The following is a 15745-nucleotide window of genomic DNA, read 5'->3' as shown; positions in this document are numbered from 1 at the left end:
GAGAACGCTCGTGGATGGAGGTATTTGGCGATCAGCTGGCTCAGCGCAGGGTTTAATTCTCCAGCTCAGAAATCAAATCAAAAATACTCAAACAGGGGCTGAGATTGTAGGACTGGGCAACTAGACTATTTACAAAAAAACCCTCACAACCGAGTTCAATCCATCGTGGAACCACCATGAGGAACGAATCAGAAACAGAACGTGATATTATAAGTTAAGTAAGACCCTGCTTCACGTCCAGGAAGACCAAAACACCCGAGCAGAGGTGGACAAATCAGATATTATTAAATGCTTTGATGTGCCGCCTGTCTGTCTGATGTCTGGTGAGCAGGCGAGGGCATTTAGGGCTGCATTCGGAGGCCAAGTCATTAAGTACACGTTACGTCAATAGATTCAGCAGTGTGAAAAAGTATTTGCCCCCCTCTGATTGCATCTCTTATTGCATATTGACACATATTACAGTAAATTACATCAAGTAGAGGAACCTCAATAAAAGCACAACACACCGTGTACACAAAACCACACCACTAACTAAAGAAACAAAGCTAAACTACATGTCATGTGTTTGATGTGTTATTGCTCGATGCAGCACGACATTTCCACAGCGATGTCAAACACTAATATTTAATTACAGAAAAGAACGAATAGCAAATATTGCTGCTCACGCCGATGCAAACGATTATTAATTAAAGGGGGCAAATACTTTTGCACAAAGTACCATGTAGTGAATGAACATGCAAAAAAACAAACCAAACAAACAGGGATGATCAGATCACGTCTGTACGTGGCTACTGTTATCTGTATCCAGATTTAAATAAGCTGTGAGGTTGCCAGGTTTCTCCTGGGTAGAGTCACCCACAGGGCACTTTACAGCTGCAGTCATTCTGCTGAGCTTCACATGAGCTTAAACAAGCGGGAAATAAATTCAGAATAAATGTAAAACTTTTAATAAAATGATTAATATAACCAGGATATCTGAGAGAGACTAAAGTACAGCGGTACCTTGTAACTCAGCGTCCCCTAAACTCAAAATCTTCTACCCTTAAACTCAATGTGTTCCGCTTTTTTAAAAATTGATCTAATTCATTTTAAATTAACAATGAACAGACGCTTTGTTCAGTGCTCGGTTTGAGCGGTGCAGTAAAACGTCGTCAAAGTGCGAATATGAGACGAATTTGAATTACTGGTGGAATAAGCGTAGACTGTTCCACTTTTAAACTTGTGTTACAGCTCGAGGTTCTGATGGATAAATCTGCTGATCAGGGTCCTTACACAGCTTTTGAAAACCCCACTCACATAGTCCGGTCATCCCACCCTTAGCAGAAATGTCTGCTCCAGGCACTGCCGATTATGCCCGCCACATGGCGCCCAGCCGACCGGTGGCAACGCCGAGTTTCGAACCGAGGAGTTCAGAATCTCGGTGCTGGTGTGCTAGTGGAATATCCCGGGTATAACTGTGGTTGAGAATTAAAAACACGGTACTTTATATTTGATGCAGATCTGTGTCCGGGTTTGTTGCTTTCTGAGCAGAACCTGTAATAAAACATGGACTTTTTTTCTCTTTTAACTGAAACCGGTCTTTGAAGTTTTTCTTTGAAGTTGCTTTGAAGTATTTTGTGCGTTTAATAGTTGTGGTGTAAGAGATCGGAGTCTCTTGACCACATGCTTGTGTGATGAATCGTGACTGAATCGTATGAATGAATCGTGACTGAATCATATGAATGAATCCAAATCAGCAGCCCATTAATAAACAAATAAACAAATAAATTACTGGAAATCCAGTCACATGATGTGCTCGTCCTGCCCCTCCCTGTCCTGTCCTGTCTTTGTCCACCTCTGCTGATATTCCACGTACATTCATAATCGCCAGTCCGTCTCATGATAAGAACAATAATAACACGCTCGCTCGCTGTGAGCCGCCGTTATCAGCGTCAAGTGCAAAAGTGCATTCGCCGTTAAGCAAGTCAAACTGTAATAATAATCAGAATATTACTCACATCTGCTCAGAACGAAACAGAATGAAGAATTAAGGGAATCATCAAAGCAATCGATCATCAATATTAATATTAATAACGTACGATAATAATAAGGAGCATTCAGCAGTAATCATATAAACACATCCCAGTGATTTAAAGCTCATTTATACAGTTCAGAACATCCGGTAACATTCCTGCAATTCGAACCTACAATTCGAGGTTGTTGTTGCATAAGAGTCGAGTCCAGATCCAGACGTTTGGTCTGCGCCTCCCTCCCCACGTCTACGTCCACCTCCACGTTCCTCTGAAGGTTCTCGGTAGTTCAGTATGTCGGTGGTCGGTGGTGTTTCCTCCACGGCTTGTTCAGCAGGCGTCAAGTGTGTGTGTGTGTGGGTATATTTATGCAGGTGTGTGTGTGTGTGTGTGTGTGTGTGTGTGCGTTTAGGTCCTGCTATGTGGAGTTCTGGTTCACAGCTTTGCCGCCGTTCATGGCCGGAGTTCCTGAGCTTTTCCTGGAGCGATGCTTCTCCTCGATCTCGTGCAGCGACGGCTCCCGGTACATACACACTGCAGCACGACACGACAGAAAACACGTTCAGAAACATTCGGTTCAGTAAAAGTTGGGACACTTCAACTTCATCATCATCATCATCAATATTAATAATGCATGATAACGATGAAGAGCATTCAGCAATAATCCTAATAAAGGAGTGAAGGAGTGAGTGAGTGAATGAGCAAGTGAATGAATGAGGGAGTCAATGAGTACAGGGATGAGTGAGTGAATAAATAAAGGAGAGAGCGATTGAATGAGCGGCTGAGTGAGTGAATGAATGAGTGTGTGAATGAATGAGTTGATGAGTAAACAAGTGAGTGAGTGAGTGAATAAAATAGTGAGTAAATGAGTGAGTGAGTGAGTGAATGAGTGAGTGAATAAAATAGTGAGTAAATGAGTGAATGAGTGAGTGAATGAGTGAATAAAATAGTGAGTAAATGAGTGAATGAGTGAGTGAATGAATGAGTGAGTGAATTAGTGAGTGAGTGAGCTAGTGAATGAATGAGTGAGTGAATGAGTGAGTGAGTGGCTAAAAGAATAAGTGCATGAGTGAGCTAGTGAGTGAGTGAGTGAATGAATGAGTGAGTGAGTGAATGAGTGAGTTAGTGAATGAGTGAGTGAGTGAATGAGTGAGTGGGAGGACGTTCTAGAAGAAGATGAGTAGATGAAGGTGAGCGTACCTTCGATGGGGCGTGGCAGGAAGTGCGAGGACGGCTTGGTTTTCTTTACCCGGTTGCCCTTCATGACCTGACCCTCTTTGGTGAGACCCAGGAACCAGGCGCGGCCCGACTCCTGCTGCCGGTACATGGTGGACGAGTAGATGACGTAGTAGTTCTCGAACACAGACTCTTTAAATTTACACTCGGGGGTGAAGATCTCCTGCGGGGCACAGAGCAACATGTTAGAGGTTCCCACAGTCCTGAGGGAAACACCGACTGGACCAGGGCCCAGTCTGTGTGTGTGTGTGCGTGTTATGGTGCCACTCTGTCGGGCAGCAGATGTTGTGCCAGCTACTCTGGGTACAGAGGGTGAGGGCATCTCTTATCCTGCTATATTAGATACGAGGACTGTAGCTAACAATGATGAACCTACAGACCTTCACCTCACACACACACACACACACACACACACACACACACACTGTCCTATCCAGACAAACTTTATGTTCATTCGTCCTTTTATTTCTCTTCTTTGCTAGACGTCACTGCCAGTAAGAGCATTAAAAGTACCGACCTTCTCCTACTTCTGCTGGATTAGAAAGAAACCAAAGACACTTGAGTGAATAAGTGAGCGAGTGAACGAATGAATGAGTAAGTAAGTTGAAGACTAAGTGAGTAAGTGAATGTATGAGTGAATGAATAAGTAAACGAGTGAGTGAATGAGACGGTGAAGGAGTAAACATGTGAGTGAGCGAATGAGTGAATGAATAAGTAAACAAGTAAATGAATGAATAAATGAGTGATTGAGCAAATGAGTAAATGAGTGAGTGAGTGAATGAGTGAATGAATGAGTAAACAAGTGAGTGAGTGAATGAGTAAGTAAATGTGTGACTGAGTGAATGAGTAAACGAGTGAGCGAGTGAATAAGTGAGGGAATGAATGAGTGACTAAGTGAGTGAGTAAATGTATGAGTGAATGAATGAGTAAACAAGTGAGTGAGTGAATGAGTGAGTAAGTAAATGTGTGACTGAGTGAATGAGTAAACGAGTGAGCGAGTGAATAAGTGAGGGAATGAATGAGGGGGTCTATGAGTGACTGAGTGAGTGAATAAGTAAACAAGTAAATGAATGATTAAGCGAATGAGTAAATGAGTGAGTGAATGAGTAAACAAGTAAGAGTGAGTGAGTGAGTGAGTGAGTGATTAAGTGGACGCGGTTCAGTGTTGGATTAGCAGAAGCAGAAATCAATCCCCGGTTCTCTAATCGATCGGTCAGTGAGGGGGGCGAGTGACTGGGTGAATGAGATGGTGAATGAATGAGTGTAAGAGTGAGTGAGTGAGTGTAGGAGTATGTAAATAAGTGGACGCGGTTCAGTGTTGGATTAGCAGAAGCAGAAATCAATCCCCGGTTCTCTAATCGATCGGTCAGTGAGGGGGGCGAGTGACTGGGTGAATGAGATGGTGAATGAATGAGTGTAAGAGTGAGTGAGTGAGTGTAGGAGTATGTAAATAAGTGGATGCTGTTCAGTGTTGGATTAGCAGAAGCAGAAATCGATCCCCGGTTCTGTAATCGATCGGTCAGTGAGGGCCGAGTGGAGACGCCTGAGGTCAAACGAACCGGTTTTGCAAACTCGGCCGGATCAGCGATCGGATTCCACTCGGACCGGAGCGGATCGAGGCGGGAACGGTCTCCACGGCGACGGAGAATTATTGGACGCGTTTTATAGCTGCGGAGTTACGGCGGCGTCAGTCAGGCTGCAATTAAATTACATTACGTTACATTAGCTTTAAGGTGTGTGTGTGGGTGTGTGTGTGTGTGTGTGTGTGTGTGTGACAGACTCGCAACCTGTCCAGGGTGTTTCCTGCCTTTGGCTCATTGAATCAGACCCACCGTGACCCTGACCAGGGTAAAGTGCAGTAAAAACAGACAGTAAACGGTTCGTTGATGAACGTGTGGCGATCGCTCCCCGTGTTAAAAATAAAAGCCTGAGCGAGCGAGTGCGGGTGGGTGTGTTGGCGCGTCGGCGTGCGTTTAAATGAGTCACAGGTCTGCGCGTGTGAAGCAGAGCCAGGATGAACGAGTGAAGCGGGCGCTCTCTGCCTGGCTTTGATGTTCCTCGGTGTACGAGCGGAGAGCGCTGGGGGTAACCGCTGCCTAAAAGAGAAAAACTAGGACACAGTGAAGATGTTGTGAATAATAGAGGAGAACCCTTCATCTAGGCACGGAACCCCCCCCCCCCCCCCCCCGTTATGTGGAATGTTTCATAACGTCATTTAAACCAGAACAGTCTCCTGACCACTCAACCTTAATCATGTTCGACTAGAGCTGGTGACTTCTCAGTGCCCGTATGACCAGGTCTAGTCGGACTGCATCCATTAGCATGTTCCTGGTCTCAACCCAACTTTCTTTTCTCTTCTATTTTCACATCAGTGCCTGACCTCACCGATTCTATGGACTGAATGGGCACAAATTCCCACAGACACACTCCAAAGTTCCGTAAAAAAACTTTCCACAAGACTGATAAGGAAAAAAATGTGATGTCTGTCAAGCAGGTTATAACGTGTTTTATTTACTATCTCAGTACCCATCCAAGTACCACAGAGGTTCACTTGGTAGAGTGGGTGCAGCCCTCTCTCAGATCCTGGGACCTGGGTTCAATCCCTGCCTTCAACATCTATGCTCGGGCTCGGCGAGTTGGCGCAGCTGCTAGAGTGGGTGCTGCACAGCAAAATGGGTCCTGGAGACATGGGTTCAAACCCTGCCTCCGGTCTGACGGAGTTCAGCATGTTCTTTCCATATCTGTGGTGGATCATCACTACTCAGCACCACGTCCCCTCCGACACGTGGGCAGCAGCCGTATGCATCTCATCACCTACACTTTGACGAGTGCGGTGCAGCTCAGCGTTGTGTTCGGAGAGACGCGCCCTGAGAGCACTCTTTTCTCATCTCTGTGCAGGCGCCATCAATCAGCCAGCAGAGTCGTAGTTGTACCAGTCATGGGAGAGAGACCCCATCCGGCTTAGTCCCGCCCATATCTGAACAACAGGCCAATCGTTGTTCATGTGGCCACTCAGCCTTAGCCAGTAGGCAGAGCTGAGATTCGATACGATGTATTCGAGATCCCAGCTCTGGTTCCAGCGTGTGTTTTTACCGCTACGCCACCTGAGCGGCCCTGGGCGTCCTTTCTGACCCCACCCTCCCATTACTACCCGGGCCTGGGACCTGCACTGAGAGCGCACCGACAAGTGCACCTACCTACAGCTGGGCTGTTTCGACCACCATCCTTGGACATCAGCCAATCGTACCCAGGCAGACGCCCGACCGACCGATAGCACAGCTGAGATTCGAACCCTGGATCCCCAGATGTTAACTCGAGGGCCCCACACCTTCCATTTATTTAATTATTTATTTAGGAAGTTTCGAAAGGAGACCGACGCCCAGTGGAACGAACAAAACCCCTCCTGATGGGTGGCTGTAAAACGGCACCACTACATCGCAGGGAGGCGGAGTCCGTTCTGATCTGGCAGTGGATCCGTCCCACCATTTCTTAATGAAACGCCGTATTTCTTCATCGCAGCGGCTCAGACAGCTGAGACTCGTTAGAATCGCTCGTCAGCGGAATTTTAATGCGTGGCGGCCCGGCCGGCATTAACGCCGCGCTAATCAGATCCTTCTGCGCTGCACCGCGCCCGGTGAATCAGAACGACCCGCCCTAGTGCTGCTGCTGCGGAGGAGGAGGAGGAGAGGAGAACCGCCTGGGTGGAAAGAACGAGAACGCCGGGGGCCCGAAGACGACCCGGATAAAACACGGAGCAACAAGCCACCGTCACGCCAAGCCAACATTTAATCTGAGCTCAATCTGTTCTATAAAACAAATAATATGCTTTTAATTTCGTGCCAACAGTTTGAGGAAGGTCCTTTCCTGTTCCGGCATGATGGTACGAGGTGCTCAAAGTGAGTTGCTTTACGACGTGTTTGCACAGTAGTTATATCTAATGTCATCGACTGAGGCTTTCTTTACCACCAATGCTGCCATATTTCGAATATAAGGGCACAAATCCCCACAGACACACTTCAAAGTCTGGTGAGAGGTCCTCTCAGAGGAGCGGCTGCTGTTCTAGCTGAGGAAATCGACTTTGTCTTTGAAACAGGATGTCCGACAGGGTTACGGTCAGGTGTCCAAATACTTTTGACCATATACTGTAGTGTTGTTCTCATAGTCTTAGATATCCATAGTACTGAACCTACCTAAATTCTGGGATGAATCAGAATGTCGACTGTGAGCCTGGACTCACCTAACACACGCTCTTTTGGTTCACGTGCACAAATGTCCACAGGCATAGTCCAAAATAGTCTTACCAAAAAGGAGCACATGTTCCAGTGTCCACATACTTTTGGCTGGTATGATTCGTGACATTCGGCTCACGTGCTCCCGTATTCCCACCAGACCCCCCGAGGTACAGAAGGTGAGACCCACCGCCGCGCCCGCACCCATCTGTGACCTCGTCTCCTTGACACTCGGCTCGCTCTGTTCCCGCTGGGTTGCCAGGTCAGGTTTTTTTCCTCTCGTTTGCTTAGTAACACATTAGTCAGGTGGGACCGTACAAAAGTATTGGGACGCCCCACAACAGATTCTAACAGGCGCAATTAATCAGTTATATGATGGAAATTACAAGCATCTGACTTTGTAGCAACTGTTTAGGGAAGGTCCTTTCCTGTTTCAGCATGACTGCGCTCTATAAACACATGAAGGAAAGCTCGGTTGTGACTGAATGGGCACAAATCCCTACAGACATACTTCAAAGTCTCGTGAGAGGCCTTTTAATAAGAGCGCTGTTGTTTGTTTTTGATGTCTGAGATGGTCACAGTCAGGTGTCCAAATACTTTTGACCACACGCCACTGTGTTTGTGTTTTGCACTAATTTATTACTGCGATGTAATTACGTTGTAGTTACAAACTATAGCCGGACTTCGGAAGGGTTCGATTACCTGGCTGAGCAATCAGGGTCCCTTCTGCGTGGAGTTTGCATGTTCTCCCCGTGTCTGTGGGTTTCCTCCAGGCGTTCCGGTTATCTCCCACAGAACAACGACATGCAGTTAGGTTAAGTGGAGCTACTAAAAATTGCCCTGTAATGGACTGGCAACCTGTCCGGGGTATAAATAAATAAATGAATAAATGAAAATAAATAAATGAATAAATAAATGAATAAATGAATGAATAAATATATAAATGAATAAACAAGTGAATAAATAAATAAATGAACAAATGAATAAATGAATAAATTAATGAATAAATAAATGAATAAATGAATGAATAAATAAATAAATAATGAATTAATGAATGAGGTGGGGTAAAGATGACTAAACATTTTTTGGCTGTACAAAAACGCCGGTTTAGGTACCGGACTAGTAATCAAAAGGTCGCTGGTTCAAGCCCCACCACTGCCAGGATGACACCGTTGGGTCCTCGAGCAAGGCCCTTAACCCTCAATTGCTTATAAAATAAACTTTCGCAGTACTGTAAGCCGCTCCTGTTTTTAAAGCTCTGCCGTTATTCAGCATTTTTCTTTCAGAGGAAATTGGCCGAACTCGCCGGTTCCACCTTAAATACCGCTTTCATCTAATAACCTCGTCTGATCAGCAGCGATTCCAAAATAAAATATAAAACACAGCAAACAGCAAAACCGGCCGTTCAAAAACGGATCCGTCTCATTATACAGAGAGCGGCGAGACATCAACGGAGAGAAATACGAGCGGCGGGTGATGAACGATCGTGAAGTGTATTGCGTTTCGGTCCTGATGCCAGCGGTAAGTGGTTCCTTATTAACGTGAAGTGCTCGGCTCTCCCGCCACGCTGCCAGGTTCAATACTGCGAATCCCCGGCTTCTTTTATGCCCCGCCGGAATAACCCTGCCTGGACTGGATAATTAAATGCCTTCCATTTTCGGCGGGCTGGTACGAGAGGCGCTCGGTATGAGCGGGCACGCTGAGTGGCACCGCATGCATGATTCAGACCTGGGTGAATAATTCAATCGCTCGGTTTTGTTCCCCCCGTTTGGATGTTCTTAATTTCCCCGTGCACGCTGGTGACCTCTGGGTGTTGCACGGTACCCTCACTGGCTGAAGAGAGCCCCTCACTGGCACACGACTAATGAGCCACATACACAATTTGGTGCATTAAAAAATGGTTTGTCAAATGCATCTTTTCCTACTGTCCCAATTTTTCCTGATGTCCCAAAAAATAAGAGTCCCCTCATTAATCAATCAGTCAGGCGGACCATGAGGGGGGGGGGGGGGGGGGTTGCCTGACCCAGATTACGCTCCTGCACTAAATAGACGCCAATCCTATTTATTTATTTATTTATTTATTTCTCTATTTACTTAGTCATGTTCCAGAATCTAGTAAAATCTTCACTCCAGATCTTAAATCAGATCCTAAACAGAATCAAACGTCGTTTTTTTGACTTCTCGTTTAGTTTGGCGCGGCGTGACGCACGGTTCCGCTTCACGATATCGATCGTTAGCGGCGGTAACGTTGAATTAGCCGATGCTAATTCATTAGGTAAGCGTGATGGATGGGAACTTCCTGGCCGCTCCGGGGACGTGATTTACTCCCATAATTAATCAGAGCGTTAAATCCATAGCGGCCCGAAAGCCGCGGGAAATGAAGAGCAGCGCGCGGCTCGGCGATAAGCTCTAACAGAATGGAGAGGTCCGCGAGCGGGCGCGCTACAAGTCGTCGGCGGGGTCGTAGCTCACTGCGACACAATGGCGTGTTTTACCCGGCTCGTGCCATGCTAGCAGATCATGCGCCTGTCATCCGCCATAACTCAGCGCGAGCCCGCAGGGAGAGAGCAGCTTGGAGAGCGTTAACCCGTTACGTACCGCACCGATCAGACTGGGACTGCAGTCGCAGTTACGTTTTAGATACGGTACAGCCAAAATTATGTGGACACCCTGTTTAATTAATGAGTTTGTCTGTTTTAGCCACACCCAGCTAGAGAACTGGACCTGTGCACGTAGCAAGAGTTACGGAACAATCAGATTTTATGCTTAATTTAACCTGGATATTAATAAGCAGATAAGAAACAACAGTTAGCACAGAATGGAGGTTCCAAAGTCCAACACCCAATGTGATGAGACTAGAGCAGTATAAAGGGAGGCCCACAGTTCTGTTCCTTGTTCTTCAGCTATTCCACTGCTTTCGTTCTTAACCGCTTATCCAATCCACATTCTACCTTTCCAATAAGTTGTCCACATACTTTTGACCATATAGTGTAGATACACACAAGGGTCAAAAGTATATGGACACCTGACCATGAGCTTGTTGGACATACTGTTTAAAAAACCAATGCTATTGAAATAGAGCGACGTCTCTGTGATCTTTTCATGTCTGAAGTATGTGTGTGTATGGGAATTTGTGCCCGGTCAGGAACCAATGGTGGTCAAGAAAGCCTCAGTTCACAGTGGGGTTGAGGTCAAAGCTCTGAAAACACACGTCCCAATACTATTAAAGACAGAGCACATGAAGAGTCTCTGAGCGAGCTCTGGCGGAGGCTAAAACACAAATTCAGGCTAATAAATAATTCAGCCACAGATGGAGGAAGAGGAGGGGCAACTCACCGAACTGTAGAGGAAACCTTCTCCGTTCATGCCGATGTAGAAGCCGGCCTTCACGCCCTGGATGGCCACCACGCGCAGTCCGACCGGGATTAGATTAAAAAGAGCTGAAACGCACATCAGGCAGAGGTTTAGAGATCTACAGCGGGCAGCGAACACACACACAGCCGACACACACCGCGTCTAGCTCAGCAGGTTCAGCGCAATAGCGATACAAAAGTAAGTGGACGCGGGGAGTAACAAGCAGCCGCCGGTTCAGATAAAGAAGTGCCGACTCACGTTACCCCGAGATCATTTGATCTCCTCTGATAGAAATCAGAATGCGCTGGTGCTTGGTGTGAATCCACCCCCCTTTCCCCAACTGCACAGAAACCTGAATGGCTTGCAGGGGGGTGAATATTCGAGACCTTGTGTCCGTATTATGTGGCCAAAAGTATGAGGACACCTGACCGTGAGTTTGTTGGACGTCCCATATCAAAATCAAATACTATTAAAATAGAGTGACCTCTAGGTCATGTTTGAAGTGTGTCTGCGTATGGGAATTTGTGCCCGTTCAGTCAAAAGAGCATTTGTACAGGTTGGTCAAGAAAGCCTCAGTTGATGTTCAGCTTCATTTCAAAGCTGTTCAACAGGCGCTGACACTGCCGGTGTGAGCGTTAGGCACTGAGCAATCAACAATTTGGGCGACAAGAAGCGAAAAATCGCTCCCAGTGTTTTGTGCTTCGTTCACGGCGAGACGGCACATTTTTCCACGTATCGCAGCGTTCAAGCCTGTCAAGTCTGTCTCTAAAGCAGATGATGTTCAGCAGCCATTGACACTGCCGGTGTGAACGTTAGACGATGAGCGATCAGCGATTTGGGCGGTTTTTCCATGTACCGCAGCGTTCGAGTCTGTCAAGTTTTTACTAAGCTCAAGGTGTCTGTCTCTAAAGCAGTTGACACTGCCAGTGTGAATGTTAGGCGATGAGTGATCCGAGATTTGGGCGACAAGAGGCAAAAAGTCGCTGCCAATGTAAACACAAGGTAAAACAGCGGTCACATGATGAGCATCTTGTGCTTCGTTCACGGTGAGACGGCGCATTTTTCCACGTACCGCAGCGTTCGAGCCTGTTCAGTCTGTCTCTAAAGCAGAAGCTGTTGGGATGATTGACGGATGCCAGGTGCTGCTTCATTTACCCCGCAGCGACAAGGTCACCAGCAGGAAAATCCATGCAGCAGGAATCCGGTAATTAGGGCCGAGAAATGCAATCTCCTCCTGTCAGGTTCGGTTCAGGACCCTTTTAACAACATGGCGTTTTTTTAATAACATGGCGGCACCGGTTATCCACTGAGACGTCTCGTACCTCGTTGTTATATCTAACATGGCCTAAAGTATGTAGACACCCTGTTTGGAGTAGTAGATTTCAAGTTTATAGCCTCACATTCCTCACGTGTGTGATCTCCATAGACAAACATGGTAACTTGTACTGTCTACAGTCAAGTGAGCTTCGTATCACTATGATCCTAGATGCTGCTTTACTTCATGCGCCCAGTTGCTTCAAGATTTAGGGTGTCGATTTTGGATAATGTTCTTTCTTAAACAGAAGCCTCTAAATGGGAATGGGACTGCAAAGCTTCTCCTAACTCCTTAACGGTGGTCATATAAATAGGGCTAGTTTGACTGCAGGCAATAAAAAAGTACTCAGAACAGTGGTCCTCCCCGAAGGCTGGAAAGAACATCCAAACTCCCTTGACTGTGGACAGCGTTGACCATGTTCCAGCAGCTTTGAACCTATGGTAGACCTGTGGGGACCTTCTCGGTGGCTCTTGGATTACATTTGACCATCTAGATAAATTTACTCTGAACATGAGGTGCCAGTTTGGGTCTAATGAGGGCTTGATGAGAAGGACGTGCCACCAAGTCAAGTACTAGAACTTCCAGACATCCAGCACAATGTTATTCATTACTAGAAGCCACAGCTGAAGAACCCGACAAGGTTTTATGGAGGAAACAAGAGGCACCAATTTAGGAACGTAAACAACCCGAACCTACACAAACAAATCCACTTTTTTTAAGGAGTCAGTCTGTCCTCCAACCCACCTCACAGCTGGATCTAATCCCCGCCGGCCAGACTCGTAATGAGCAGAGCAGACTTGGCCTGGAGCCACGAGAAACATATTAGCCATGATTAATGACCACAAACGTGTACGGTCCCATCAGCCGACCAGTCAAGGTTACGGACCCGGTGGCATCAAAAGCAGATCAGGAGGCGTTTAATACCGGCCGTAGTTCATTCTGATTTCACTTCGTGGATGTCCGTGAGGTCCTGAATTGGACACGAACTTTCAGTCAAATCAGAATTCCAGTGGACATCAACGGGACGGAACATTTTTCTGTCTCTATTATTTTCTGGACGTCTGAGTGGCGCGACATGAATCATTCATGGTGGCACCGAGAATTTGATCCTCAGTGTGAACTCAGCATGAAAGCAGTTGAGGTCAAAAGTTGGCACAGCGGTCTAATTCGCTAGCACACCACTGCAGCCCTGGAACTCATGGACCTGGACCAATTGACTTCCCAGCGTTTGAGGAAAGGAAGGTTGGACCTGGGTTTCTTCCTGCCGCCGCTGTGACATGCGGTCTCCAGGACTGGTCCGGAAGCCTATGTACTGTACATTGGGTGGGGGGCACACAGAGCTTAGCGTGGCTCTCCATACAGAATATGGCTCTGTGGCCGAATCCAGCACCGTCAAGTGATAAAAAGCAACCACAGGGGGCGTGTGGTGATCTGGCTCTTCTTGATCAGATCGAGGGTTGTGCAAGTGGCAGCGGATTGACAACTGGGAATTGGAAATGACTAAATTGGTGGATAAAAGGGAACACAGACTTTGACCAAGGATAAAAAAGGAGCTGAGACGTCTTTGTCATCCATGGTAATGCATAGCAAAGCTTATCAAGGGACCATGTTTGGCTAAGTTTAATGCATTCTCTGTGCCCGTATTTACAGAGCTGTACCCAGTGGTCAGGAAAAAAACCACAGTCAGACAAGCTTTACAATGCCCGCAGGATTAGAGGCTCCCACCTCCTGCTTTTCACTTGTCCACATGATGAACAACATGGAACAGTGGTCTCTGCGCTTAACATGATGGAAGGGAACCCCTGCTGAAAAATGTACCCTAATTTTGGCAGCTCCTGAGTCGTAGCAGAACCTTTTTTGGTGGTAGAAGGACCAGGGTCTCATCAAACAGCCCAATCAGTAAGTAACCTGAAGACAGGGAAAGCCCAGTCTGAGCAGATTGGTATTCCATGCTAATCCACACGATGATTAGCCTTCAGGATCTGATCTTTATCTACACTGACAGCTTGGTGAAGAAGGGCGCGTACGGTATTCAGGAGGCACCGTCGTGGCTGATCCGCTGACGGCTCCGGCTGAAAGCCCTTTTGAAAAATTCATTACTTTTCTCATCATCACAATCGGTCGGTTCAGGAGGTCGACGCTCTTCAAGGTGGAAATGATTCATAATTCTGATTATCCAACTCAAACACCAACGCTGTTCAACCATGACTGGAGAGGTGAGAGTATGTCTGGCTTCTGACGTCTCTGTAGCATCCTGAAGTACCCGTCCAGCCAGAAGTCCTCCTACTGGAGAAGCAACTCAGGTCTTTACCCTTTCACTCAAAGGTTTCATGTTCTGAAGACATGAAGAACAGTCAGAAGAGTTTCATCCACCATCTTTCTACTGCAAAAGGTGTTTGGATCTGAGGAACAGCCCGAGGATTTTTTCCATCATCTCTCTACAGCAAAACGTTCTCAGATCTTCACTTTTTCACCCTCAGGTTCACAGTTTAGGAGATCTGAGAAACAGTCTGAGGATTTTGTCCATCATCTCTCTAAAAGGTTCTTAGGTCTTTCTACTGCCAATGCTTCTCAGATCTTTACTCTAACACCCAAAGCTTTCATGTTCTGAAGATCTAAAGAACAGTCTGAAGAGTTTCATCCACCATCTTTCTACTGTGAAAGGTGTTTGGATCTGGTTCCAGAGATCTGAGGAACAGCCTGAGGATTTTTTTTCCATCATCTCTCTACAGCAAAAGGTTCTCAGATCTTCACTTCTTCACCCTCAGGTTTACAGTTCGGGAGATCTAAAGAACAGTCTGAAGCTAGTTTTAGCCACCAAAAGGTAGTTAGATCTTTCTACTGCCAACACTTCTAAGATCTTTAGTTTTTCACCCAAAGGTTTTATGTTCTGGAGACTGGAATAACAGTCTGAGGAGTTTTCTTACCATCTTTTTACACAATTTTGAAGAGTTTCATCCACCATCTTTCTACTTTCTGGTTCCAGAGATCTGAGAAACAGTCTGAGGATTTTTGTCCATCACCTCTCCACAGCAAAAGGTTCTCAGATCTTTTTCACCCTAATGTTTAGAGTTCCAGAGATCTGAGGAACAGTCTGATGTTAAATCTTTCTACTGCCAACACTTCTAAGCTCTTTAGTTTTTCACGCAAAGCTTTATTGTTCTGAAGACATGAAGAACAGTCTGAGGATTTTCATCCACCATCTTTCTACTGCAAAAGGTTTTTCCATCTTTTTTACCCAAACATTAATAGTTCCAGAGATCTGAAGAACAATGTGAGGATTTTGTTTCCAACATCTCTCTACAGCAAACATTTCTCAGATCTTTACTTTTTTACCCTCAGGGTTTACAGTTCTGGAGATCAAAAGAATCCTCTAAGGATTATGGTCCACCATCTCTCTACAGCAAAAGTTTCTCAGATCTTCACTCTTTCACTCTCAGCTTTACAGTGAAGAAGCGAAGAACAGTCCTAAGGATTTTTGTTCACCATCTTTCTAAAAGGATGTTAGATCTTTCTACTGCCGACGGTTCTAAGATCTTTAGTTTTTCACCTATAGGTTTATTGTTCTGAAGATCTGAGGAACAGCCTGAGGATTTTTTTTC

General features: G+C 46.1%; 1 protein-coding gene across 5 annotated transcripts in view; it reads right to left on the bottom strand.

Annotated features, from left to right (window-relative positions):
* Positions 1-2124: 2124 nt before the first annotated feature.
* Positions 2125-15745, bottom strand: part of fgf12a (fibroblast growth factor 12a) — a 40585-nt gene continuing 26964 nt past the window's right edge. For all 5 annotated transcript variants that reach the window (XM_062988125.1, XM_062988126.1, XM_062988124.1 and 2 more), the window contains 3 exons: positions 10811-10914; positions 3210-3408; positions 2125-2543 (listed from right to left, as the gene is read on the bottom strand). In XM_062988125.1, the coding sequence (XP_062844195.1) occupies positions 2428-2543; positions 3210-3408; positions 10811-10914 (419 nt within the window). In that variant the 3' untranslated portion in view covers positions 2125-2427. The remainder of the gene's footprint in view (positions 2544-3209; positions 3409-10810; positions 10915-15745) is intronic.

The sequence above is a fragment of the Trichomycterus rosablanca genome, chromosome 25 (genome assembly GCF_030014385.1).
Source record: "Trichomycterus rosablanca isolate fTriRos1 chromosome 25, fTriRos1.hap1, whole genome shotgun sequence".
Taxonomy (NCBI): Eukaryota; Metazoa; Chordata; class Actinopteri; order Siluriformes; family Trichomycteridae; genus Trichomycterus; species Trichomycterus rosablanca.
This window is presented reverse-complemented; position numbering and strand designations above follow the sequence as displayed.